The sequence below is a fragment of the Balaenoptera musculus genome, chromosome 15 (assembly GCF_009873245.2).
Source record: "Balaenoptera musculus isolate JJ_BM4_2016_0621 chromosome 15, mBalMus1.pri.v3, whole genome shotgun sequence".
In the NCBI taxonomy this organism is placed as follows: domain Eukaryota; kingdom Metazoa; phylum Chordata; class Mammalia; order Artiodactyla; family Balaenopteridae; genus Balaenoptera; species Balaenoptera musculus.
The window spans coordinates 49,882,963-49,904,333 of NC_045799.1; the positions used below are offsets into that span (position 1 = coordinate 49,882,963).

General features: G+C 60.5%; 2 protein-coding genes across 9 annotated transcripts; one reads left to right on the forward strand and one right to left on the reverse strand.

The window, feature by feature from the left end:
* The first annotated feature begins 11 nt into the window (after window positions 1–11).
* On the forward strand, window positions 12–8,305 carry CHTF18 (chromosome transmission fidelity factor 18). Of its 6 annotated transcripts, XM_036824805.1 has the most exons (22): window positions 12–169; window positions 390–584; window positions 667–817; window positions 984–1,152; window positions 1,526–1,618; window positions 1,713–1,765; window positions 1,898–2,042; window positions 2,336–2,545; window positions 3,052–3,149; window positions 3,427–3,550; window positions 3,630–3,781; window positions 3,901–3,994; window positions 4,241–4,339; window positions 4,475–4,605; window positions 4,872–5,043; window positions 5,853–6,077; window positions 6,159–6,308; window positions 6,401–6,531; window positions 7,161–7,305; window positions 7,409–7,522; window positions 7,933–7,990; window positions 8,066–8,305. In XM_036824805.1, the coding sequence occupies exons 1-22, from the start codon at window positions 79–81 to the stop codon at window positions 8,200–8,202; spliced, it is 2,937 nt and encodes a 978-aa protein (XP_036680700.1). In that variant the 5' UTR covers window positions 12–78; the 3' UTR covers window positions 8,203–8,305. The 6 variants fall into 6 exon arrangements, with proteins under 6 accessions (XP_036680700.1, XP_036680697.1, XP_036680702.1 ...); XM_036824802.1 differs by having other exon boundaries at window positions 5,853–6,308; window positions 8,066–8,232; XM_036824807.1 differs by lacking the exon at window positions 5,853–6,077 and having other exon boundaries at window positions 8,066–8,232.
* Window positions 8,306–8,508: 203 nt separating this feature from the next.
* On the reverse strand, window positions 8,509–15,435 carry GNG13 (G protein subunit gamma 13). 3 transcript variants are annotated; one of them, XM_036824815.1, is made up of 3 exons: window positions 15,293–15,435; window positions 8,871–9,002; window positions 8,509–8,674 (listed from the first exon to the last, which is right to left on the reverse strand). In XM_036824815.1, the coding sequence occupies exons 2-3, from the start codon at window positions 8,966–8,968 to the stop codon at window positions 8,569–8,571; spliced, it is 204 nt and encodes a 67-aa protein (XP_036680710.1). In that variant the 5' UTR covers window positions 8,969–9,002; window positions 15,293–15,435; the 3' UTR covers window positions 8,509–8,568. The 3 variants fall into 3 exon arrangements, with proteins under 3 accessions (XP_036680710.1, XP_036680709.1, XP_036680711.1); XM_036824814.1 differs by lacking the exon at window positions 15,293–15,435 and adding an exon at window positions 10,523–10,574; XM_036824816.1 differs by lacking the exon at window positions 15,293–15,435 and adding an exon at window positions 10,190–10,209.
* Window positions 15,436–21,371: the final 5,936 nt, after the last annotated feature.

Sequence of the window (21,371 nt, forward strand, 5' to 3'; positions counted from 1 at the left end):
GCGGCCGTTGATTGGCGGCGCCGGGTCGCTTGGGGCTGGAGCTGCGCGCGGGAGGTTCGTAGCCGGCGGCGGGCGGCCATGGAGGACTACGAGCGGGAGCTGTACGGCGTCGAGGACGACTTCCACAGCCAGTTCGCGGCCGAGCTCGAGGTGCTGGCCGAGCTGGAAGGTAGGCGTGGGCACTGCCGTGGCCTCGTCCCCCGTAGCTCGACAGGGTCTGGCCCACCCGGGGATTCCAGGAGGGCTGCTCGGAGGGGAGGCGCGAAGGCCGGGAGGCAGCAAACCACTTTAGAGAGAGCAGTGCCCTGCAGCGCCGCCGATCTCGGGGGCTGTGACTGTGTGTGCAGACGAGCTGCCCTGGACGACTGCTGTGAGTTTTCTTTCCGCAGGGACAACCGCCATGTCACCTTCCAGGGACCCCTGGCCCACCGTGGGCCGGCCCCGCCTGACGTTCGAGGAGACCATTGCTGGAGGGAACGCTGCCACTCACTGCTCTCCAGGCGGACCTCCAAGGAACAGCAAGGGCGGTGCCAGGAAGAGGCAGCTGGCCGCTGACATCCATGAGGACAGACCCCTGCCCTCTAGTATGTTTTCCGGGGGCCCAGAGCATAGGGGTGGGGTTCGAGGCTGGGGAAGGACCTCTGTTCCTTTCATGTGTCTCTCCAGCCCCCAAAGTCAAACGATCCAGGCTGGAAGCTGCCAGGAGACTGAACTTCAGGTCCGATGAGATGGAAGAGCTGCTGCCTCCTGACTCCCCCACTCAGGACATCACCCCCCCACCGAGTCCTGAGGTCCCTGCTGAGCTGTGGGGCAAGGGGTGTGTAGCTTGGGGTACAGGTATCTCAGTATCTTGGAAGGATCCGGTTTCTTCGACAAGGTCTTGAGGCCTGGGGACTTGTGGGCCTGTGGGAGGGCTGGGTAGCCAGCGGTGGATCCAGGTCCCTTCCCCAAGAATCCCCAAGATGGTCATGGTCCGTTCCCAGGCCCTTGGACACCGGGGCTGATGTGGGTCTCACTAGGGCCTCGCCAGCTGCCCGCAATCCTGTCCTGAGGCGGCCCCCTGTCTTGGAGGACTACATCAATGTGACCTCCACGGGCGGCGACCGGGCCTTTCTGGTGCTTCGGGCTGACCCAGTGGGCACTGGGGTCCAGGTGGGTGCTGTGCAGACATGAGCAGGGGCCTGGACATCACATCCCCCACCCTGACCCTGGGAACTCCTCTAGAGGTCCATCTGGCCTCTAGTCTTCCACTCGGGAGAGCCATCTTTCTCCTTCACCTTCCTTCTCTTTCTCTTCTTTTTTCTTTTCCTTCTCCCTTTTTTTACTTTTTTTCACTTTTTCTTCTTTTCTCCACCTTAGATCTGCTGCCATTCCAATGATCCCTTGGGGTCCCTGGTGAGAAGGGGCTCCTCATGGCCCATTGATGCTAGGGAATGCCACCTAGGTCCCTGAGCACTGTTGGGAGGCGGGCTGTAGAAATCCCATAACCTAGAGGAGAATGACTGATGCCCTCCCTTACCTGCAGAGCCCTCTTCTTGACATCCGCTGGCGTGGCCGTGGCCAGCTGGACCTGCTGGGCGTGTCCTTTGCCTCCCTGAAGGAGAAGATCGACAGCGAGGTAGGGTCTGCTGGGGTTTGCTGGGAAGGGAGAGGTAGCTCTGGGGTGACTGGCTGGCTGAGCCATCCTGATTCCAACCCCATTGTCTGCACAGCGGCGGCAGCAACTGCTGGAAGAGGCCCAGCGGCTCTCGGACACACTGTGCAGGTGACACAGTGGGCCCCTCCACCTCTGAGGTCCTCACCGGTCCTTGGACTGCTGACCACCAGCATGTATTCTGGGGGGTGTGATCTCTGCATGGGGTTAAGGCCCCGTGGCTCAGGGCACAATGCTCTCCAGTCTTAGGTCAGAGGAAGTGGAGGAGGGGCCCCAGCCCTCAGGGGCCCCTGAGGAGGAGCCGGCTGACAGCCAAGATGCCTCCCAGCATTGCCTCTGGGTGGATGAGTTCGCACCCCAACGCTATACGGAGCTGCTCAGTGATGATGTGAGGTCCTGTTTTCGCTTAAGTGAAGTGTGACTGGCTTCTTTGTTGTCGAGAGAAAAGAACTTAGGGCCTAGCAGGTCTTCATTTTGCCAGCCCACAGAGGTGTCAGGATTTAGAGGAGGAATTTGAACTGAGGCCAGTATAGGGCCTTTCACTGGTCATCACTTGTCATTCAGCCTTAGCATCCCTGTGTGTGTCTCTGGGTTCATGACAGTAGGGTAACATGAGGGGCAGGCACTAGGAGTCCTTGGTGCTGGTGGCCGCCCCCCCAGGCTGGGCCTCTCTTCCTGCAGTTCACCAACCGCTGCCTCCTCAAGTGGCTGAAGCTGTGGGACTTGGTGGTGTTTGGCCGAGAGCGGCCCACCCGGAAGCCCAGACCTAGTGTGGAACCGGCCCGTGGTGGCAAGGAGGCCACAGCCTCCAGCAAGTGGAAAAGCCACGGACAGGTGCTAGAGGAGATGCTGGAGGCTGAGCTGGATCCAAGCGGGCGGCCCCGGCAGAAGGTGAGCCCACCTGGCTGTGGGCTGTTCTCTGGATGGCTGGCACCTTTGCAGCCTCTGGGGGCCATGAGGCACATTTACTGCCCTCGAGGCTGTAGGTGGGATGATGTCAGGGTCTTGGTGAGGAGTGTCAGCAGCGTGAGCTGGGATTTGAGTCCTTTTTTCTAATGACTTAGATAAGACTAGCACTCCTTGCAGGGCCCTGCACCTCCCTACAGTGATTACGCTGGACTCTGGGTTGGTTATGGGTGTTAGTCACATCAGTAACAGCTGTGTCTTTGTCAGGTCCAAACGTCACTTGCTTCACGCAAGGCTTTATTCTCGCTCTGCACGACCAGCAGGCAGGGGCTTGTTCTCCTTTGGTGACTGGCTGGGGCAGGACAGGAGAACATCTCTTAGCACCGAGCTTCATGGGATAGGATTTTCAGTCTCTGGAGGTTGGGCCAGGGTCTCCCAGAGTCCGTGAGGTGGTGTGGGTTACAGTGCGTTTTCTCCTGCCTCGGCTGCAGGTGGCGCTGCTGTGTGGGCCCCCAGGGCTGGGCAAGACCACTCTGGCCCACGTGATTGCGCGGCATGCTGGGTACTCTGTGGTGGAGATGAACGCGAGGTGAGTTGGGGGAGGGCCAGGTCTCCCTTTGTCCTGATGTGTCTGGTTGAGCCTGGGATACAACCCTGAAAGTCTGGGGGTGGTGGACTGTGGAATTGTCCATCCTCAGGGCTCACTGGGATTTGGCCGCAGTGTCATGGGGTGGCTTTGTGTAGCATCCGTGAGTTGTACGCGTGGTGGCTCTGCCCTGGGAGATTGTCCTGCTGGGGACGCTGGCTGCTGCCCTGGCTGAGGCCATGGCTGCCCTGACAGCCCCTCCCTGGCCTCTTGGTTCCAGTGATGACCGCAGCCCTGAGGCCTTCCGAACGCGCATCGAGGCAGCCACGCAGATGGAGTCGGTGTTGGGCACTGGTGGGAGGCCCAACTGCCTGGTTATCGATGAGATCGACGGGGCCCCCACGGTGGGCCTCCTGGGTGTGCTGCAGCCGGGTGGGCAGGCAGTGGGGGCTGTGACTCACCGCCGTCTGCATGTCCCCCCAGGCCGCCATCAATGTTCTTCTGAGCGTCTTGGACCGCCAGGGCCCACAGGAGGCAGATCCAGGGGGCCCCGCTGTGCCCACGGGTGGGGGGCGGCGGCGCCGGGCGGAAGGGGGGATCCTGATGAGGCCCATCATCTGCATCTGCAATGACCAGTGAGTGGGGCGGGGCGGGGTCTCCGCTGGGTGGGCGTGCCCCACGCCTCCTGGGCTGTGGCACGCACCCTGGCTCCCCTGGCCAGGTGGGCTCGCTGTGCAAACCGCTCATCCCACAGGTTCGCGCCCTCCCTTCGGCAGCTGAAGCAGCAGGCGCTCCTGCTCCACTTCCCGCCCACGCTGCCCTCCAGGCTCACGCAGCGGCTCCAGGAGGTCCGTGAGGGCTGCCTTCCCTCTGCTGTCAGGCCCCCGGCCTCCCAGCTGGTCCCAGAATATGGGGTGGAGGTGCTGGGACAGTTTGGTCTTTGGTGGTGGGTGGTTCCAAGCAGCGACCGAGGTCCTTCCCCAGGGATTTTCGGCCTTTGCTTCCCATAGGACAGGAGCTGACCTCTGTTTCTAGGGAGGAGGTGGCTTCAGGGTGGGGGTCGGGGGGACACTCACACTCTCACTTCCCTGCAGATCTCCCTGCGGCGGGGCATGCGGGCTGACCCTGGCGCGCTGGCGGCCCTCTGCGAGAAGACAGACAACGACATCCGCGCCTGCATCAATGCCCTGCAGGTGGGCAGGTGGCCGTGGAGGGGGTGGGGCAGGGGCAGCCAGCACTCCCCCCTCTCCGCACCACCGCCGTGTCCAGTTTCTACACGGGTGGGGGTCAGCCACCCTCACCGCCCCACCCCCCAACCCCATGTCCAGTTCCTGCATGGGCGGGGCCAGCGGGAGCTGAGCGTTCAGGCTGTGCAGACCACACGCATTGGCCTCAAGGACCAGCGCAAGGGGCTCTTCTCCGTGTGGCAGGAGGTCTTCCAGCTGCCCCAGGCCCGGAGGTAGGTAGGCCAGCCCCGGTCTGGACGTCCACAGTACCCTAGCCCTGGGATGCCAGCCAGCTCTGCCTTTGCTGATGGGGTGTGAGGCTGCCCGGCCCTGGGGGCTGCTTGGCTCTGCCTCGGCCTCCCTCACTGTCCCTTCTCGGGGACCTCAGGGTATCGTAAACGTACACAAGCTGGTGCCACCGGGAGGGATAGGGTGGGCAGGGCTGGGTCCAGGGTGATGGGGCAGGGGCTCCACTCCAGCCTCAGGGCCCTCTCTGCAGGCGCCGCGTGGGTCAGGACCCAACCCTGCCCACCCACACACTCCTGCTCGGTGATGGGCACATGGGCTCAGGGCCCCTCGCTGCCAAGGTGCCCCTGACTGCGGCCTCTCAGCGGTTCTACCACATCTTGCATGTGGCCGCTTCTGCGGGTGAGCACGAAAAAGTGGTCCAGGTAACCATGCTCTACCTCAAACTTTTGCGGGGGGCTTGGGGGCAGGAGGCCAGCATCTGGCAGTGTTTCTCATCCCCAGACAGTGAGTGGGACACGCTGCGGGCGGGAGGGCGGGGAGTGGACATGGGGCATCAGGAGGCTTCTGAGAAGGGGTGGGAGCAGGGACAGGCTGGGAGGAAGGACTGACCCTGGCAGGAGGGGGATGGCCAGCATGGGGTCGTATGATGGGGTCACTCTGGCTGCTCTTGGGGAACTATCTGAAGGGCCCCGGCAGTAGCTGGGAGGGGCTGGATTCTGGATGTGAGCTGTGGGAACAGGGACGTGGGTGCACATGGGGTAGAGAGCAGGTGGTGGCTGCCCCCCATCCCCTGGGAAGCCTGGTGTAAGTTGTCTCCCTGGCTAAGCAGCTTTGGGTTAGCAGCTGGGGATGCTTGCAAATCTGGAAATCCACTGTGTGGAGGGCAGTGTGGTGGCTGGAGGGGAGGGATTCCCACATGGAACAAGAGTGGGGGCTCTGTGCCCTTGATTCTGGTGAACAGAACTTCCTTTAGGGAGGGGTTGGGGGCTTCTTTCTCACATGTCTCAGGGTCTTGGTCAAACCAGAGTTGGGGTGGCAGGGTGGGCCTTTCTGGCCACCCCCATCCCCAGGGCCCTGTGGCTACTTGCTGGTGTTTGCAGCTGTGCCTGAGACCCTGGGCCTTGCAGGCAGGTGGGAGGGGAAGGGTCCCACTGGGTGGTGCTTGTGCTGTGGGTTGGAGGGGCATGAGGCTGGAGGGGCTCAGGAAACTGGCCTGCCCACCTGCCCGCAGGGCCTGTTCGACAACTTCTTGCGGCTGAGGCTGCGGGACTCCAGCTTGGCGGCCGTGTGCATAGCCCTTGACTGGCTGGCCTTCGACGACCTGCTGGGCCGGGCCGCCCACCACGGCCAGAGCTTCCAGCTGCTGCGCTACCTGCCCTTCCTGCCCCCGGCCTTCCACCTGCTCTTTGCTTCCAGCCACGTGCCGAGGATCACCTTTCCCAGCAGCCAGCAGGAGGTGCGCCCCACGCCCTGCCCATACCCAGGGTCTAACCCCGGGCCCCTGGGTGACTTGGTCCTCGTCCGCCCTCCACCCCAGGCCCAGAATCGGATGAGCCGGACACACAACCTGATCCAGACGCTGGTGTCGGGCATCACGCCAGCCACCCGCAGCCGGGCTGCACCGCAGGCGCTCATCCTGGACACCCTCTGCTTGCTCCTGGACATCCTCGCACCCAAGCTGCGCCCCGTGAGTGCCTCGCCTGGAAGGGCTGTGGCTCCTGGTGGGGGCAGGCCCCTGGCCATGCTTAGCACCCCTGCCTGCTGCCCACCGGCCCACAGGTGAGCACACAGCTGTACAGCTCCCGAGAGAAACAGCAGCTGGCCAGCCTCGTGGGCACCATGCTCGCCTATAGCCTCACCTACTGCCAGGAGCGCACGCCCGATGGGCAGTATGTCTACAGGCTGGAGCCGTGAGTCTGTGCAGCGCCTGGGGGCAGGAGGCTGGGGGGCTGGGCTCCAAGTGCCATGGTGATTGCTCGGCGCGAGTCTAAATGCATGGCTTTGGAAGTGTGAGTCTTTCCCCATTGGAGGGTGGGGGAGTCAGTTCTAGCTCATTCCTTGCCCAGATGTGACTGTGAGGTGGGCACAGCCCTGGGACCTGAGGTTTACTGCAGAGTCTCTCAGTGCCCCCGGGAGCTACCCCCAGAGGGCCCTTGAGCTCCCCAGGGCCCCGTTTCTCTGTCCTGAGAGGGTCGTGGGGATGGAGGACCGGCAGCAGTGGTGTCCACATGCAGATCCTTGAGGCAGTAATGATGCTGGTTCCCAAGCACTCAGCCCCAGGCCTGAATCCAGGCCATGCCACGTTGTGTCAGTTCCTCCCTTGCAGCCCTCTTCAAGCCCACATACAGTTGGGGAAACAGGCTCAGAGTGGGTAACACCCCTGCTGCCACAGAGCTGGGTGCAGCAGGGACAGGACTGGACCCCGTCCTGCATTGTTGCATTCTGGCAGTTGGGGTCGGTGCTAGTAAGTAGCTCCTGCCCCGTCTCTGTTGACTGAGTGCCCTGGTGTCCTGCCCTGCCCTGCTCACCCCGAGAGCAGGAACGTGGAGGATGTCTGCCGCTTTCCCGAGCTGCCCACCCGCAAGCCCCTCACCTACCAGGCCAAGCAGCTCATTGCCCGCGAGATTGAAGTGGAGAAGATGCGGCGGGTGGAGGCCTTGGCCCGGGCTAGGGTTGGCCCCCAGGTGAGCCCACCCCGGGCTCTGGGCAGAGCAGGGCCCTCAGAGTGGACACCGTCCCTGGTATGGTCCTGCCCAGTCAGCTCTCACTGTATGTGACTTCCTGTAGGTGGATGGGGGTCCCCTGGGGGGCACTGGGGAGAAAGGAGCGCAGCCATCTGCCCCATGCAGCCACGAGCAGCGGCTGGAGTGCATCCTGAAGAGAGCTGCCCTGGAGGAGCAGGTGTGGTAACCCTAACCCTAATGGGGGGATGGGGCTAGGTGGCCAGAGGGTGGGGCCAGGTGGGCCTGGGTGGGCGACCTTGGAGTGCTATGGTTCTAAGTCCTGGAGGTCCAGCTCCCTGCTGTTCAACATGATGGTTCCACCTGGCTTCAGTTTCTCATCTGGGCAGGATGCTGGCACCTCCCGCCCTGGACCTGACCTTTCCAGGGAGCAGGTGACTGTGAGGGTGGTGAAGGGTGAAGGGAACACTTGCAGAGAGGGTCAGCGTTGGGGTGAGGGTAGGGGGCCATTGCCCAGAGGTGCCACGAGACCTCTCCTCCCTGGGAGATGGCCTCTGGGCCCTCCCCCCAGGTAGGGGACTGTCTGCTGTGGGTCAGCCCCCGTGAACCTGACCAGCCTATCTCCTTTAGCCTGAGAGGGACTTCTTCGGTCGTGTTGTTGTCAAGAGAGCGGCAGCCCCGAGCACAGGTGTGTGGGGAGGTGGGGGCAGTTGAGGGACTGGGGTCAGGGTCGGGTGGAGGAACGACCGTGTGGCCCCTGCAGAGCACGCAGCCCCTGAGACTGACACGGCCGAGCAGCGCATGGGCACCGCGGTGGGCAGGAGCGACGTCTGGTTCCGCTTCAAGGAGGGCGTCTCCAACGCCGTGCGGCGCAGCCTGTACATCAGGGACCTGCTGTAGCCTGGGCCACGCCAAGCCCCCAGGATCCATGCTGCCACCCTGGGCTGTGCTAGATACTCTGACCCACACTTGACGTCCCCTCCCCAGGATCTATGCTGGACACCGTGGGGGCCGTGCTGGACCCACCCCCACCCCCCCCCCGTCCATGCTGGACACTCTGGGGTTGTGCCAGACACCCTGGATCCACACCGGACACCCTGAAGCCACACCAGACGTCCCCCGATACACACTGGGTGCCTGGGTGTTGCTTTTTCTCTCCTAGAAAATGTACAAAAGCATGTACCTCCTTGAAAACTCTTTATAAAAGTCACACTTTTACAGAGTCGTTCTTTTCACAGGGAGGCGTGAGTCTGGGGTGTGGGGGCCTCACAGGATGGCACACTTGCCCTTCTCCACCCACGGGTTGTTCTTCATCAGGTCGGGGTTCAGGAAGGGGTCCTTGGGGATCCCGTCCTCGATCCACTTGAGGAGCCTGTCGGTGGGGAGGGTGGGGAGGGTGGGGTGAGTACGAGGGCACCTGCCCTCCCTCAGAAGTGCTGCCTGATGGCAGTGTGTGGGGGTGTGGTCTTGGCTCATACAAATGAGCACAGAGCAGGGAAATGAGATGCAAATCATGGCTGGCCTTGGGTGGGGTGTGGCCGGGGCTCCATGGGGTCCTGGGGACTCACTCAGGGATAGTCTTGGATGACATCTCCCTCTTGAAGGCCAGCTGGTACTTGAGGCTCTCGACCTCTTTCTTCATCTGGGGCACGTCCCACTCCTCCATGGCATCCGGGGCTTCGGAAGTGGCCAGCCTGGGGCTAGAAGGTATGGGAGGAATCAACAGAGCCAGGGGGCTGCCAGCCTACGATCACCCTCCAGATGCTCCCTCCACACTGGTGAGCCACCTCCCACCCCCCCAACAAAGGGAGGGAGGGAGCCCCACCCTATCACACTGACACCAGCTCACTGCCTGGGGAGGTCCCCACAGCCCATGCCACTCACCAGGGTACAGGGCTGGAGCTGAGGCCCCACTAATGAGGCCCCACGTGCCTGCCCCCCACCTCCCATGGGGCTAATTAACTGCAGAGAAAACTTTCCACCCCTACCCACCAGCAAAGCCTCACCAAGGCTGGGCCTCTGGGTTGGAGAAGGTGGGGTAATGTCCCCGTGCTGGGGGATAGCAGAACAGGACAGGTCCCCTGACCCTCCACCTGCAAGACCCACTTTCCACTCCCGGTAGCAGAAGCCTACCGTGTCAGGGGTGGGACCCTGACACACACACCCATACCCATACCCACACGTGCCTCCCCCTGCTTTGCATGGGCAAAGCCCACCCCGAGGGCAGGTTAATCCAGGGGCCAGGAGGGTGAGGCTGCTATTTGCATCTCTGGCCAGGGGGCTGGGGGCAAGTGCTGGGGATTTTGGGGTCCCAGGCTGAGCAGCTGGTCCAGGACTTGGAACCCCTGCAGCCTTCCACTGCCCAGTGTCTCCTCTGACCTGCCAACAAGCCCCTGGCCCCATCTCTGAGGGTGGGCCCGCCTGTCACAGCCACAGTTTCAGACCTCTCAGGAGACCCGGCCAGCTGCGGTCAAGTGAGGGCAGGTCACTCCTTGTCTCCCCTGCTGCAGCCCACTCAAAGGGTCCAGGGAGCCCCTTGCTGTCCCCCATCCCCTGCCCTCATCACTGAGGCTGGGAGCCAGAGAACCGACTTCCTTGACCCGGGAAATGTGGGCAGGTCCTGCCAGGAGTGTGACCTTGCCTGCCTCAGGCCGTGGAGGGAGCTCCTGGGAGGGTCGGCCAGGAGCGAGGGTGAGAGCCGGGGGAGTAGGGGGGCTTCTCAGGGGCAGCCAGGGGGGTGAGCAGGGGCTCCCTCCTAGAGACCCCGAGTTCCAGCACCCCACCCGGCGGCTCAGGTTCTCAGAGAGTCACGTGGGCGGGGGCCTCCCAGGCTGGGGGCGGTGGCAGCCGGGTCCGCAGCCCCCTCCCCCTCCTCCGCCAGCCCTACCTGCGCGCAGCCGCCGCAGCCGCAGCCGCCGCCGCCCGCCCTGCGCGCCCCCGGCCTCGGCGCACGGCGCTGGCTCGGCAGGCACTGCGGGCGGCGCGCACGGCGCACGGACGCAGCTCCCCACGCAGCCAGCCCACGGACGGAGGGGTCCTCTCCACCGGTCAGGCCAGCCCGTTGAGACACGCAGGGCGGCTGCCCTCGCCCGAAGACGGACAGGCAAGGGCGCCTCGGGGGTTAGGGTGGTCCAGGTCAGCCCAATGGGACCTGGGCAAGCCCCAGAGCCCCAGGCCTCGGTTTCCTGCTCAGCACAAGGGGCCAGTTCACCAGACCTACCTTGGACGGTGACCGCTAGGGCAAAGATGACAAGGGCCAAGTGATGGTGAGGGCGAAGTGATGGACGAGTGAGCCGGGCACACAGGCGGGCAGAGCCCAGGCAGGTGCCCCGCCCACTCCTGCCACCTGGGCCAGGCCCTGGCACCGCCCCCACTCTCTGCCCTCCCTCCTCAGGGCTGGGTTGACCCCGGGGATCTGGCTTCATCAGGCACACTCTGCCAGCCCCTGGGGGTGGCAGATGCATCTGGGAGCAGTGTGGGGTCAGCTCTGGCCCTGGGTGACGTGTCCTCCCACTGGGCTGGATGGGCTCCTGGGCTGTCACGTTGTGCAGCACCAAAGACCATCAGCTGTTAGGTTGTACCCCAGCCCCTGCTGCCTCTCATGGGCTGGAGTCACCAGGCCAGGTGGGAATAGCAAGGATGGGGTCAAGATGCTACACCCCCCTGGGGCTTCAGCAGTGTCCACTGATAGGCCCAGAGCTGACCCACCACAGTGTGAGCCTGTTCTGGCCAGGCCACCTGGGCCTGGGTGGAGTTGCTTCCTGCTCCGGCCCCTGCCCTGCATTCCCAGGCCAGAGGCAGGCAGACTGGGCAGCTATGGTGGGTGGCAGGGTCCAGCTCACCAACCAATCCCCTCGGAGGCCAGACCCCACAGCTCCCCAGGGCAGCTGGGGCCAGACCCTCAGCAGGTGCTCCTGCAGCCTCCCCTGGCTGACTCTGCGCCCACTCAGAAGGCAGGACAGGGTAGGGGGTGTTCCCTGCCTGCCTTGGGCTCCTGGGCCCTCCCTGTTGTGATCGCATAAAACAAGGTCAGCTGTGCCTCCCCGGCCCCTCTGGCACATCAGTGTGATGACGGATCAGGAGGCACTTCGGGAACTGGGGCATGTTAGGAAAAGTAGGGATTATTTTTATTATGGATTTATGGGGGTTGGGGGGCTTAGAGCCAAGGGTGCCAGTGTCCTCCTCAGGGCAGATGGCTGGCAATGCTGGCCTCACTCCACCCCCCTGCCTGGCCCCTTGGGTGCCCTGTGACTGGGCGTGCACTGTGTTGCTTGGGCTACCTGGGGCTCTCCTGTGGCTGGGGGCCCAGCTCACAAGGGGTGGGGGCTCGGGGCAGGGTGTTGAGTCAGCACCCAGAACTGGCTCAAGATTTAGACTGAGACCCAGGCCAGCCAGGGCCTGCCACCACCCACTCCTTTCCCTTGAGGGTGTGGGCAGAACAGGGAACCCAGGACCAGGTTCTGGCCCAACAATGTCCCGAGAGTCCTCTGGGAGATGCCCTGGTGTGACTCGGCAGGGCATGGCCCCTGTGGTCTGCTCCGGGGCCTGCATTGCGGGCGCTGTTTGATCTCTCCTCCGTGGATCAGAGAGCTCCACTGTAACCACAGCTGAAATCAGCCTTAGAGCTGCACACAGGCCTTAGTGATGACACTGGAACATACCGGGGCATCGTCATGTCATCAGGATGGTGGGAGCTTGGCCTGCAGGAGGGCGCTGTGTGGGGTGCAGGGTCTGCACTCCTGCTCTGAGGTGCTGTTTCCTGTCTATGAGTGCTGGTCACACCCGCTGCCCTGTGGACCCTCAGGGTTCAGAAGTGGTCCCTGTGCTGACCCTGGTGGCCCCATGTGGCAGAGGCCAAAACTCCACGCGGTGGTCGAGCTGACGCATGCCTGCTCATGTGAGCCTGTGAAGCTCCCGTCCTTGGTGAGAGTTGGGGGACCCAGCAACTCCTATTTCTCACTTTCCTAGGAGGCTGGACTTGTGAACCCTAGACACCCCAGGGGTACCGGGTGGGTCTGGAATGAGCAAAGGCCCAGTGATTTGTGGTGGGAGGAGGACGCTCCAGAAGCAGTGATGGCTTGTGCTCCAGCTGACACCACCTTGCAGTTGCCCAGAGCAGATCCAGGGAGACCAGCAGCCTTTCTGAAATTATCTCCACTAACTGGGCTGCTGGTGAGAACCAACAGGGCTCCTGACTGGCCTAGAAACGGCTGCTCCAGGCCCCACACCTGCAGGGCTCCTGACTGGGGCGGGGGTGTGGGCTGGGCTCCTGGGGACAGGGCGGGCATGGGGGGAGGTGCGGTGAGACCCTGAGGCAGGGTCCCCCTTGTGCTAGGTTTAGTGCTCAGGAAGAATCAGACAGTGGTGTGTATGGGGTGCTCTGACCCATTTTGGGCAGGGTCCCCAAGGAGGGCTCAGGGAGCAGGGGCAGGAAATGTCCCCACCAGATGGGACCTGCAGCCTGGTGCTGTCCCAATGCCACTCCAACCCGTGGCCTTGCTGGGCAGGGGCCAGAGCTGAGGCCGGCCTCTCACCTGGTCCCTTCTGGGCATGCTGGCGACCCAGCGCCACCCAGGCTGCTGTCAGCTCCCTGCTCAGGGTCCTCCTGAGACCAGGGCTCTCTTCCACATGGTGCCCCAGCAATGGAGTGCCCTGCCCGGGCAGATCCGGCCCCACGTGCAGGCGTGATGAGGCCTGAGTGAGACCACCTCCCCCGTGTCTGCAGCTTCGCTTCAGACCTTGGGGAGGTCAGACCCTACATACAACTGGCCTGGTCTCCAGTGAGGAAACTAAAAGACAAGTGTTCCACGCTGCAGGACCCAGGCCTGGCGGGGGCCCGGCCTGCCAGCACTCCGTCCCAGGGTGGGCATGGGACCCTTGGGGTTACAACAGGCTGACCCCCTCCTGAGGCACAGAGACAGTGGCCCCGGGGGACGTGCCTACTTGTTTCCTGTTCCTGGAAACAAAACCAGCAGAGGCGAACACGGGGACTGGAAGATACCAAAGAAGCTTTATTTCACCCAGTTAAACAGAGCTCACAAAAAACTAGGTAGTTCTTGGATAATCTTTGAATGTTTGAAAACGATTTTCAAAAATAATTTAAGCTGTTAGACTCAATATGCAAAATATACAACAAATGATTCCAGGGAATCATGGGCTCTAGTTGGCACAAGCTCTGAGTCATAAAGTCTCAGGGAAGTGACTCTGGTTAAGTGGTTTATTCTAATGGCTCTGCAGTCCACAGGTGACTCCATCTCCTTCCCCGCCCGCTCCAGTCCTCCTGTGATGCTGGCTTCTGCCATCATGTGGAACAGGAAGACGCACATGGTCCGTATCTCGGGACTCCGAGGCTCAGGAACAGGCCCAGGGCCTGTACCTGCCTAAGCACTGAACACTTCAGTGCCCACAGGCCACGGGGGTCCCCTTCTGATGAGGCCGATGCCACTCAGTGGTCCTGTGCATTGCTGGTGAGTCTACCGGTCTGCACCCCCAAAGGGCCATGCACCACGAAGGTGGGTGAGTGGGGCAGATGCACACATTGGGCCACCAGTGTGTCCTCACAAAGGCCTGGGCGTGGCTCTCAGCCTTCCCTCTTGACTTGTACCCCCCAGGTCTGTGCAGCACTGCAGAGAATTCTACCTGAGCATGGGGCAGCGGCAGCGCGCAGCTATGCGAGTGGGGCTGGGGGCGTGTGGAGGGCCCCCCCGCACTCTGTCTCACAGCTGACCCCACACACGCACCCCCTGATGAGGTGGAGCGAGGCTGGCCCAGCGCAGTGGGCCAGTTCCAGGAGCAGTTCACCTCTGCTGCCTCACAGAGGAAACAGGTGCAGACCAGCCTATCAGCCACCCCCCCTCCCGCCCCCCCGCTGCCCTTGGGCCAGTGGCCAAGCGCAGTGGGACTTGCACCTTCAGCACGTGTGCTTCTAGTCCCAAGCAATACGACCACCACGTGGGGGTGGATGAAAGAGGCCTCCTAGAAACAATTTCAGTGCCGAGGTTTTCCACAAAAGCAAAGGGAGGAGACACCTCTGTCAGGCAGGGGCCGCCTCCCAAGGCAAGGACAGTGTCCAGCAGTACTCGCCGTCTAGGGTAGGTCTGATGAACTGACCCCTGTGCTGAGCAGGAAACTGAGGCTCTGGGGCTTGCCCAGGTCCCACCCTCTTCTGTGGGTGTTGTGTCCTTCATTTAGTGACTTCCCTCAAACACCTGGAATCCCTGGCTCATTTCATCAGAAGCTGCAGAAGCTCTGGTGACTGCACATTGCAGGTGACTGAATGGGCACCCTCAACTATCACAAAGCTCTCGTCCCAGAAAGGACCCCCGTCCTGTGCCAGGGGTGAGGTCTCCATGGGGACTGTGGACGTTCACCCCTCCCAGGTCCAGCGTGGGGCTCCCTCCCCTGGGCCGTGTCTGCCACCTCGGGATGCAGTCTGTGCAGACTGCTCTGGCCAGATGGGGTGCAGAACTTGAAGCCTCAGAGGCAGACACTAGAGTTACAGGAATCTAGACACCGCTCCCACCCCCGGAATGAAATCTCCCGGGGAGGGAGGGGGCGTCTGTCATGTGACACGGGAGAGGACGAAGCCAACGGGAGTCCACGCAAGGAGCTCCTTGGGAGCGCGCCCTGGACAGCGGAGCTCGCGGGGTGGAGACGGGCGGGAGCGGCGCCGAGGTCACACCCGCCGGGCCCTCCCTACGCTCACGGCCCCAGGGTGTGCCAGGCTCGCTGCTCGGGTTCACCCAGGACGAATCTGCTCTTGGGACTCGGCTTCGGGAGGAGCCCACGCACCGCGGGGCCCTGGCCGCTCGGCCGCCGGGACCGCAGAGCAGGGTCAGCGGGCTTCCCCTCACGGCCGGGATTTCGGCAGGAAACCCCGCGCGACAGATGTCGTTATCAAAAGTCCTTACTGGACGAGGACTCCTAGCACGGAGGCTGACGGCCTTTATCTAGAAAGCTTGAGCCAAACAAGGGTTTCCGGCGCTTTTACTGGTGTTAACGTGGGGTGTTTATCATGAAGAAAGTACTGTACGGCTCCGCGCGGGAAGTCCCTGCAGGAGGTTCCGGGCCGCCAAACCCTGGGCGGGTCCGCGATCCCCGCCGCTACCCTTTTTTCAACTGCCTGCGGCACTGGAAGCTCGCTGCCGCCTTGGGAGATCCCTTCCGGGTCGAAGCGCGGAGGGGGCGGGGCGCTCAGAGGGCCCGCCCCCGGCTGAGGGGCGGGGCCTCTTGTTACGACGTCGTGCGTGGCGCAGCCATCTTGGAGCCGGGCGATGGCGTCATCAGGGCGGAAGTGTGGCGTGGAGGGAACCGGTGTTGTCATGTCTGTGACTCTCAGGTGTTCCCTTGATCTGGCTTCCCAGGCTCCTGTCAAGTTATGGTAGGTGACCTTTGAGGGGGCCGGACACCCTCACGGCGGCATTGGTGAGCGTGACCGGCCGCGGGACTCCGTGAAAAAAGGGGAGATGTTAGAGTCAGGCGACAGAGCCGGCAGGGTGCCTCTGCCTGACCCATGTCCCCCGTCTCAGGTTCCCCTGTCTCAGGTCCCTCCTCTCAGGTCCTCCCTCTCAGGTCCCCCCACCCATGTCTCCCGAACCATGTCCCCCCTCGCTGGTCCCCCCCTCTCAGGACCATTCCTCAGGTCCTCCCTCTCAAGTCTCCCCTCCCCACGTTGCCCCTCTTGAGGGACACCCTCCCTCCCTCCTAAAGGGCTGTTCTGGAAACCTGAGCTAGCCACTTAATTATTGTTCCAGGTGCGTTTTGAGGTGTGTCATGGAGTGGACACCAGGCAGTTTTGTGTAAAACTTACAGGCTGGGAAGACAGGTGACAGTGGACAAAGCTTGTATTCCAGCATGAGTCAGTTAAGGACTTGGGGCGCTGTCCCGGTGGCCTGTGGCTTGGACAGCAAGTAGGGCAGGATTGCAGGGAGGGGGAGGGGCGTGTTGGAGACAAAATTTGGTGAATCAAGGCACAGCAAAGGAGCCGTGACCTTTTGCACACCTGTGAAGCTGGTCTCCTGGGATCCACATCCAATCTTGCCCCACCACCATCTGCTAGGGTGTAGATGGCGGTTCCCACTGGGAGTAGTTGTGGCGTCTGGGGGGTGGAGGCTAGGGTGGCTGCTCAACACCCACGGGGGCCCCACTTCCACCCTACGTTGGTGAGTCCCTGAGTTCTAACTTGGAGGCTGCCTCTCCTTGTTCCTCCACAGCCCCTCCCTCCTTGAGCCCCGTGGCCTGGTCCTGGGCAGGGCCTGGGTTGTGCAGGTAGCGAAGTCCCACCTTCTGGGGCTCCATCTCTAACGGGCACATGCATCAATGGCATGGTGAGAGTGCTCCCCGTGGTGTCTGGAGGCTCTGAGCCGGTCTTGTGCCGAGGTCTGTGGAGCTGCATCTCGGAGGAGGGTCCCAGCAGCCCTGCCAGGACAGAGTTTCATGTTACATTCACCCAAATCCCAAAAAGACACCTCCTGAATCTCCACGACTTTGTGTGGTGGTGTCAGGCGGCTCCATCCTCGGTTAGCTGGCTGGCCCACCCGTGTCCCCTGCCTGGCACTAGGTGGAGCCACAGGCCCATGCAATCACCTCCCTACGTTGCAAACACCGGACCTAGCTTTCAAATTCGGTCTCAGGACCCCTTAACTCTCCTTAATAAATCCACTACATGTAAATATCACGTTTTAAAGAAAAACAGCATTATTTTCCCATCGTTTTACGTTTGTGCAGATCTCTTTTTAAAAAAATAATAATTAATTAATTAATTTTTATTATTTTTGGCTGTGTTGGGTCTTTGTTTCTGTGCGAGGGCTTTCTCTAGTTGCGGTGAGTGGGGGTCACTCTTCATCGCGGTGCGCGGGCCTCTCACTGTCGCAGCCTCTCTCGTTGCGGAGCACAAGCTCCAGACGCGCAGGCTCAGTAGTTGTGGCTCATGGGCCTAGTTGCTCCACGGCATGTGGGATCTTCCCAGACCAGGGCTCGAACCCGTGTCCCCTGAATTGGCAGGCAGACTCTCAACCACTGCGCCACCAGGGAAGCCCCAGATCTCTTAAAGGAGCTGCATTCTTGGCTCTGCTTCTGCTGAGCCGGTTCCGACTTTGCCTGTCAGGTACATAGCCTCTGGAATATCCCACTGTACCCTTTCAAGAGGTCAGGGGTGAGAACATATAGTTCTTTGCAGCCCTATGACCCTGGACCCACCTCGTGAACCACGTATAGTTGACTCACGCCCTTTCTGGTGTTCTGTCCCCATTGATTTGCTGCTTTTTGATTCCTCTTGTTGAAGATAAGGAGGGTCAGTCATAAAATATTTAGTATAATTTTATGAGGAGAAATGAGCTTGTGGAAATCTGATTTGTAATCAAGGTTACTCTGCCTGTCAGTCTTGCTGAGGCCCAGATATATGAGATTCCCAGAGGACACCATGTGTGTCAGAGACTGGGTGATCGTGAGGGTCCTGGTCCTTTCACCTTTCGGGGTCTATGGAGAGACTGGGCTGCTGTGATTGTGGGGACATCTTGCTAGTTAAAAAAAATTAATTATAAACTTAATTAAAACTTTTTTAGAGCAGATTTAGGTTTACAGAAAAACTGAGCAGAAAGGACAGAGTCCCTGTGTGTCCCCTGCCCTGCGCAGCCCCCGTCACTAACCTTTGCGCTCGTGAGGCGCGCTCATCACAGTTATGAACCAACACCAACACGGTGTTCAGTAGCATCCTCTTCCTGTGCCAGGCCCCCGTGATGTGTGGTCCTCACATCTCCTGGGCTCCTCTGGGATAGGGTCTCTGGCTTAGTTTTGATGGCCTTGACCATTCTGAGGTGTGCTGGTCAGGGATTTCGTAGGGTACCCCTCAACTGGGGTTTGTCAGATGTTTTTCTCATGGTTAGGCAGAGAGATGGTGACTGCTCCTCGGACCACGACCTTTCTGTATGTCCTGCTTCCCTCCCCTAGGACTGAGAGGGGCTGGAGGCACTGAACAGGGTCCTTCCTGTCCTCCTCAAAGGGAGAAAGAGAGAGGGAAGGGGCGAGAGCCTGAGGGGATGGCAGCCCGGGGCCAAGAGAGCATGTGGTGTCATAGAAGCAGCAACAGCAAAGCGGGGCTGAGGGAGATGGAGGCCCAATACCCTTGAGCATCTGGTGGAGCATCTGGTGGGAGCACCTGGTGAGGAGCCCTGCAGCCCCTCCGGTCTGAGGCCTCATCTCAGGGGCAGCCGAGGCTCTGCTTTGGTGAGGGACTCCTTGGTCCTGGTGGCTGAGCTCTGTCCGGGGAGCACATGTCCTCCCAGCTCAGCCCACATTCCCTGGATCCAGTGGGCAACCAGCCTGCTGTCTCCCCGCTGGGCTTGCTCTCAGGTGAGCTAATGGGATTGTGAGTTCAGGCTGTCATCTCCTCAGACTCCCCCTTTGGCTTTTCTGGGAGGCCTCACTCTGGCCTCGGGGCCTTGAGCCACTGCTTTCACCTGCTTTGCCCCTCAGGATCCCCATGAGGCTCTGAGGCCCCCGATGGTGCTAGTCATGGGTGACCAGCTCCTGCTGAGGGCCAGGCTACCCAGGGAGCAGGCAGGAGGGGTGATGGGGAGCACGGGTGTGTGCCCTGACGAGGTGGTGACTGTAGGGGCTGGCGGATACTCTGGGCTGAGTGGATTGGGCTGGATTGGGAGGTGGGGGGCCCACTCCAGGCTGTCCCTGTCACCTTCCCAGCACTGGGAAGGTGGGAGCAGCCTGGAACCGTATGGCAGTCTGGGCCTTACCCCTCATTGTCCTGGTGACAACTGGTTTGTGGAAAAGCCTGTTTCCTTCCTAGAAAAAGAATGTTTGGCTCCACTCTCCGCTGACGTGTCCTTAATGAATGAGGATGCTGAGTGAGGATCGAGGCTCCTGGCTTTTCATAAATGTTCTTAACGAGCCTCTGTTTCTTGTTGTCCCTCAGGCACAGCTGATGGGCAGTCTTCCCACCTGCAGGACCCGCCGAGGCAGCCCCGCCCCGGGCAGCAGGATGTGGTCGCAGAGGTTCTTGCTGCCTTTGAGAGACGGTCTCCTGACCCTTCTTTTCTGTTGGCTCACGGCTTCTTCCAGACCCTCCACCTGTGTGCACCTCTTCGCCCCGTGGCCTCCCCAGCCGAGGAATCTGCTTAGCATTTAAAGCAGAAACAGAACCAGCCCTGCCCCCCAGAAATTGAACTTTTTGTTGTTTGTCTTCAGAAGAGCAAACCAGGTGTTGAGTTGGGCTCATCTGGATTGCTTCAGCCATGGGTGAACAGCCAGACCTTCCCATTTCAATATCCACACGCCTCATTTCTCCCTCCCTAGTGAGGGTCAGCGGTGCTTTGGTTGTGCATGACACAGGCTACCCCATTTCACTGCTGGAGAGCTCAGAGCTCGCTGTGTCAGAAACAGAGGGAGGTAAGAGAAAGGAAAGCAGGATGGCCCCCTGCTGACCATGCTCCCAGGAGCCTTCTGTGCCCTGGGATTTGGGCTCACAAATGGTCTGGTGTTTCAGGGATGGGCCTTATTTTGGAGCCAGACTGCTGGGGTTCACATTCTGGTGTTGTTCCCTCCTGGCTGTGTGGCTTCAACTTCTCTGTGCCCTCGTTTCCTCACTTGTGAACTGGGGTTAACCCCACAGGGTGTGAGGATTAGATAAATTAAATCATGGAAGGGGCTAATGGTCAGTGCTGTGTAAGTGTCACCCCAAGGTCATTCTGATGATGGTGGTGATGACGATGATGATGGTGGTGTTGATGATGGTGATGATGATGATGGTGATGATGGTGGTGATGATCATGGTGGTGTTGGTGATGATGGTGGTGATGATAGTGATGATGATGATGATGGTGGTGATGATGATCATGATGGTGATGATGATGGTGCTGATAGTGGTGATGATGATATTGGTGATGATGATGGTGATAATGATTTTGGTGATGGTGATGATGATGTCGGTGATGATGATGATGATGATGGACCTTTCAGCCTTGACTGAACCAGGTCCTGGAGCTACTGCTAACTGCCGGGACTCATCTAGAGGATGCCAGATCGCCATCCCATAGAACCAGTTCTAGCTCCATTCTTTCCAACCACCTGACTTTGACTGTGGAAACATGTGGGACTGTAATGTAATAACATTCCATTTCATCTCCTTAGTTTTTCTCGTATTAGAAAAGAAACACATATGAAGGAATATCGTGGGTCCTGTGTAAAAACAAACAAGATGTGTGTAAACTCAAAAGTCAAAACTTAATTTAGAGGATCATAAAAGGACTCGCTGCTTGGTCTTTTTTGGTGCCCCAGTACATACTGAATTGACAAAATATTTGGGTCTCAGGCATTTCCAAGCACATGTCTTGTGTAGGAGTTTAAGAATGCTTGTGTTTTTATTTTTTTTTGGAAGGGGAGGGGAATTTATTCATCTTATTCCAAGTGGAAGGATATCTGATGTATCAGGACAGAAATCTTGTCTTTTGTTATTGTCGCAAAACTTTATCAGAGGCTCTAAACACAACCATGGTTTCACTGGAAGAGTAAACCCTGGAGAGACGGGATGCTGGAGGTGACGGGGAGGCAGTGCATGTGAGCAGGACGCTTATCCGAGCCGCTCAGCAGCATCGGTATGGCCAGGGTTCCAGGAAGCAGCCAGCTGGAGGGTCTCTGTCAGAGGGTGTTCTTGTGACCTGTACTTAGGGTATCGTGGACCGTGGGCCACTGGCTCGGCCTGGGTTGGGGGAGGCTCTGGCATGTCCAGCCACCCGCTTCCTCACCTCTGTCACCGGCTTCCTGGAGTGAGGACCCGACACGGTTCCTCTCCTCTGCTCCACAGTGGGCTCCCAGGCTGCCGTGGGGTTCACACTCCCTTCTTGGTTCCTTCTTCACTGGGTGTTTTAATCACCCTCATGTGGGAGATTGAGTGGCCCTTAAAAGATCTGCTGGGCCTCGTCTTGGAGGAAAGAGCAGATGGAGCCTGTGCAGCAGCGAGTCCTGCTGACCCCGGGGACTTGGTCAGCGCTGGGTGACAGGGCAAACGTGTGGTTAAGGGCCGTGAAGGGGATCAGGATATGCCACGCCACAATATAGCA

Excerpts from the sequence above, each read along its gene's own strand:
- GNG13 (XM_036824815.1), bottom strand. The coding sequence starts at position 8,968 with ATGGAGGAGTGGGACGTGCCCCAGATGAAGAAAGAGGTCGAGAGCCTC. Across the intron at positions 8,675-8,870 it reads TCATCCAAGACTATCCCTGA|GCTCCTCAAGTGGATCGAGG; the intron begins GTGAGTCCCCAG and ends CCCCACCGACAG.
- CHTF18 (XM_036824802.1), top strand. The coding sequence starts at position 79 with ATGGAGGACTACGAGCGGGAGCTGTACGGCGTCGAGGACGACTTCCAC. Across the intron at positions 3,782-3,900 it reads ATCTGCATCTGCAATGACCA|GTTCGCGCCCTCCCTTCGGC; the intron begins GTGAGTGGGGCG and ends CTCATCCCACAG. Across the intron at positions 7,991-8,065 it reads AGCGGCAGCCCCGAGCACAG|AGCACGCAGCCCCTGAGACT; the intron begins GTGTGTGGGGAG and ends TGGCCCCTGCAG.